Source organism: Callionymus lyra, chromosome 12, assembly GCF_982586985.1.
Source record: "Callionymus lyra chromosome 12, fCalLyr1.hap1.1, whole genome shotgun sequence".
NCBI lineage: Eukaryota > Metazoa > Chordata > Actinopteri > Syngnathiformes > Callionymidae > Callionymus > Callionymus lyra.
In genome coordinates, this window is record NC_141829.1 from 3380397 (window position 1) to 3385396 (window position 5000).

General features: G+C 35.2%; 1 protein-coding gene across 3 annotated transcripts in view; it reads right to left on the reverse strand.

Moving 5' to 3' along the window:
* erbb4b (erb-b2 receptor tyrosine kinase 4b) overlaps nt 1-5000 on the reverse strand; it is a 379990-nt gene that overhangs the window by 140513 nt on the left and 234477 nt on the right. For all 3 annotated transcript variants that reach the window (XM_087804856.1, XM_087804859.1, XM_087804857.1), the window contains exon 3: nt 2159-2345. In XM_087804856.1, coding sequence (XP_087660982.1) covers nt 2159-2345 — 187 coding nt within the window. The remainder of the gene's footprint in view (nt 1-2158; nt 2346-5000) is intronic.

Sequence of the window (5000 nt, forward strand, 5' to 3'; positions counted from 1 at the left end):
CTCGTGTACTTAATGCATCTGATCCTCTCGTGGACGTGGCCTATGGATCGTATCGACCTCCGAGCATCTCCTGAGAACATCCCGCACACAAGCCATGGACTCCTGAGAACATCATAGACACACTAATGGACGAGTCTGTGCGTCGCGAGGAAAAGGAAAAAGATAAGAAAAGGTTGTTTTTGTAGAATCACAATCATGTCATTTATCGCTCGGTTACACAACGGAACCTGCTTTTCATTCGACATCTGAAATAGATCTTGAATAACACGTGTTTATTTAGAAGCTAAAGCTTTAGCCTCAAAACTAATGTTTCTGTTTTTTCTTACTGAAATTTGTGCCTTTTTCTGCTCAGAAAACACAAAAAGATCATGTTTTTTAGTTGAAAAGTTGAGTCATTGTTGGTCAGAATTAGAAAGTAAGTTGAAAAGTATCAACTCATCTGCAAAAATGTGTGTTTTCATCTATAGAGAAATTAACCAAATCGTCTTTTGGCTCAAATATACAAACTGGACATAAATTTGTTACAAATCGAAGGTTAAAATACTTATTGAACGTATAGTAGATTTAGTTTATTGTGTATTTCAAAGAGTGTTTCTAGAATTCTATGGTTTGTTTGGTGCAACACATGGTTGAGGAGAAAGAATGAATACATTCAATTTTACCGAAAAATAAACGAGTTGAAATGAGGTTGTTTTTTTTCTTTTATCTTATCGTTTGAAAAAAGAAAAAGAAATAATACACGTAATGAAAGTAACCAGGATAAAAACGTAACGTTAAATATTGTGTATAAAACCTGTATTTCCAGTTTAGACTCAATGTATATATTTTCTCTCAAAGCAACTTCATATAAATTAATACAAATGGTGAAAATAAACATGAAATACTTTCTATATGATTCATTTATATTCATGTCAATGTTTGGCAACGTCAACTTTGTTGTAAATAACAGAAACAAAAAGTTTACATTTCTACTTCTACTACTATACTAATGATCGACTCTGGTGTCATGTAGTGAATGTACTTCAAGATGCAGTAACTTCTCATCATGACCATGTTTTACACTTTATTACTTTATAAAGTTGCTCTGAAATCTGGACGAACGAGAGGTTACGAGAGTCCATTATGACGTAATAATGGCTTCACTGCTCCTCCAGCTGTAATCACGCTTTGTTTATACAACGAGTCCCTTGGAGGTGAAGACCAATGATGACGCGCGGTGACAAACCCCCATGCTTGACCAATCACAGCAGAGTGGGCGTGGTTATGGTCAACAAGATTTCATCTCCAGAAAAAACAAAAAAGTGTTTTCGGTGGGCGGAGCTTAAGATCATTTTCTAATGTCAATATTTCAATGAAAAGAGAATTTTGTACAAACACACACTGATGATACAATAGAGTCACACATCACAACAACACACACACTGATGATACAATAAAGTCACACATCACAACACACACACACACTGATGATACAATAGAGTCACACATCACAACAACACACACACTGATGATACAATAAAGTCACACATCACAACAACACACACACTGATGATACAATAGAGTCACACATCACAACAACACACACACACACACACACACACACACACACACACTGATGATACAATAGAGTCAAAGCAACACACACACACTTATGATACAAAATAGAGTCACACATCCCAGCAACACACACACTGATGATACAATAGAGTCACACATCACAACAACACACACACACTGATGATACAATAGAGTCACACATCACAACAACACACACGCACTGATGATACAATAGAGTCACACACAGACACACACACACGCACAGATGATACAATAGAGTCACACACAGACACACACACACTCACTGATGATACAATAGAGTCACACATCACAACAACACACACACACACTGATGATACAATAGAGTTACACATTACAACAACACACACACACTGACGATACAATAGAGTCACACACACACACACAGACACACACACACCCCCCACGCACACACACATACACACACCCCACGCACACACACACACACACACACACACACACACACACACACACACACACACACACACACACACACACACACACACACACACACACACACACACACACACACACACACACACACACACACACACTCACTCACCCGTCAGGTTCTTCAGACCCAACTGTCTGAGACCGAAGTTCCCGTCGCGTCTGTAGTTGAGAAACACTGCCAGCGAGTATCGATCCTCGTACAACTTGTTTCCTCTGATGATGCGAAGGTTCTCCAGCGGCAGGTAGTCGAACTGGTTCAGAGCCACCAACACGTAGCCGGTCACCTCTCGGATGGACTGCAACACAGAGAGACGTCTTCAGTTCATCGTCCATCAATCAGCTTGAAATAATACATGAATAATACAAATGTTTGTACGACACGACCACGGAAACTACCTTGACCTGCTTAAAAGTACTTCTTCTAAACAGAAATGATGAATATTTATGTGTTTTTCATCTAACTTTCAGTGGAGTTTAATGAAAATATATCAGTGTCATTGAAGGAATTTAACATTTTAAATGATTGAAGGTTTCTGCGATTATATAAAGTTACAAGTCTGGTTCTTTAAAGGTTTCTGCGATTATATAAAGTTACAAGTCTGGTTCTTTGAGGGTTTCTATGATTATATAAAGTTACAAGTCTGGTTCTTTAAAGGTTTCTGCGATTATATAAAGTTACAAGTCTGGTTCTTTGAGGGTTTCTGCGATTATATAAAGTTACAAGTCTGGTTCTTTGAGGGTTTCTATGATTATATAAAGTTACAAGTCTGGTTCTTTAAAGGTTTCTGTGATTATATAAAGTTACAAGTCTGGTTCTTTAAAGGTTTCTGCGATTATATAAAGTTACAAGTCTGGTTCTTTAAAGGTTTCTGCGATTATATAAAGTTACAAGTCTGGTTCTTTGAGGGTTTTTGTGATTATATAAAGTTACAAGTCTGGTTCTTTGAGGGTTTCTATGATTATATAAAGTTACAAGTCTGGTTCTTTAAAGGTTTCTGCGATTATATAAAGTTACAAGTCTGGTTCTTTAAAGGTTTCTGCGATTATATAAAGTTACAAGTCTGGTTCTTTAAAGGTTTCTGCGATTATATAAAGTTACAAGTCTGGTTCTTTGAGGGTTTCTATGATTATATAAAGTTACAAGTCTGGTTCTTTAAAGGTTTCTGCGATTATATAAAGTTACAAGTCTGGTTCTTTAAAGGTTTCTGCGATTATATAAAGTTACAAGTCTGGTTCTTTGAGGGTTTCTATGATTATATAAAGTTACAAGTCTGGTTCTTTAAAGGTTTCTGCGATTATATAAAGTTACAAGTCTGGTTCTTAAAAGGTTTCTGTGATTATATAAAGTTACAAGTCTGGTTCTTAAAAGGTTTCTGTGATTATATAAAGTTACAAGTCTGGTTCTTTAAAGTTTTCTGCGATTATATACAGCAAGACGTCTGGTTCTTTAAAGGTTTCTGTGATTATAAACAGCAACAAGTCTGGTTCTTTAAAGGTTTCCGTGATTATATACAGCAACAAGTCTGGTTCTTTAAAGGTTTCTGTGATTATATACAGCAACAAGTCTGGTTCTTTAAAGTTTTCTGCGATTATATACAGCAACAAGTCTGGTTCTTTAAAGTTTTCTGCGATTATATACAAGAACAAGTCTGGTTCTTTAAAGGTTTCTGTGATTATATACAGCAACAAGTCTGGTTCTTTAAAGGTTTCTGTGAATATATACAGCAACAAGTCTGGTTCTTTAAAGGTTTCTGTGATTATAAACAGCAACAAGTCTGGTTCTTTAAAGGTTTCTGCGATTATATACAGCAACAAGTCTGGTTCTTTAAAGGTTTCTGCGATTATATACAGCAACAAGTCTGATTCTTTAAAGGTTTCTGCGATTATATAAAGTTACAATTCTAGTTCTTTAGAGGTTTCTGTGATTATATAGAGCAACAAGTCTGGTTCTTTAAAGGTTTTTGCGATTATATACAGCAACAAGTCTGGTTCTTTAAAGGTTTCTGTGATTATATACAGCAACAAGTCTGGTTCTTTAAAGGTTTCTGTGATTATATACAGCAACAAGTCTGGTTCTTTAAAGGTTTCTGTGATTATATACAGCAACAAGTCTGGTTCTTTAAAGGTTTCCGTGATTATATACAGCAACAAGTCTGGTTCTTTAAAGGTTTCTGCGATTATATAAAGTTACAAGTCTGGTTCTTAAAAGGTTTCTGTGATTATATACAGCAAGACGTCTGGTTCTTTAAAGGTTTCTGTGATTATAAACAGCAACAAGTCTGGTTCTTAAAAGGTTTCCGTGATTATATACAGCAACAAGTCTGGTTCTTTAAAGGTTTCTGCGATTATATAAAGTTACAAGTCTGGTTCTTTAAAGGTTTCCGTGATTATATACAGCAACAAGTCTGGTTCTTTAAAGGTTTCTGTGATTATATAAAGTTACAAGTCTGGTTCTTAAAAGGTTTCTGCGATAATATACAGCAAGACGTCTGGTTCTTTAAAGGTTTCTGTGATTATAAACAGCAACAAGTCTGGTTCTTTAAAGGTTTCTGTGATTATATACAGCAACAAGTCTGGTTCTTTAAAGGTTTCTGCGATTATTTAAAGTTACAAGTCTGGTTCTTAAAAGGTTTCTGTGATTATATACAGCAAGACGTCTGGTTCTTTAAAGGTTTCTGTGATTATATAAAGTTTCAAGTCTGGTTCTTTAAAGGTTTCTGCGATTATATAAAGTTACAAGTCCGGTTCTTTAAAGGTTTCTGCGCTTATATACAGCAACAAGTCCGGTTCTTTAAAGTTATTCTATTAAAAAAAAAAAATCAACCTTTGGCAACATGAATTAATGATTTAAATGATTAAAAAAAAACCATAAAAAACCCAATATTACAATAGAATAATTCAAAGTTTCAACATTATAATTGTTTAATTCAACATGTAATATTCTGATGACG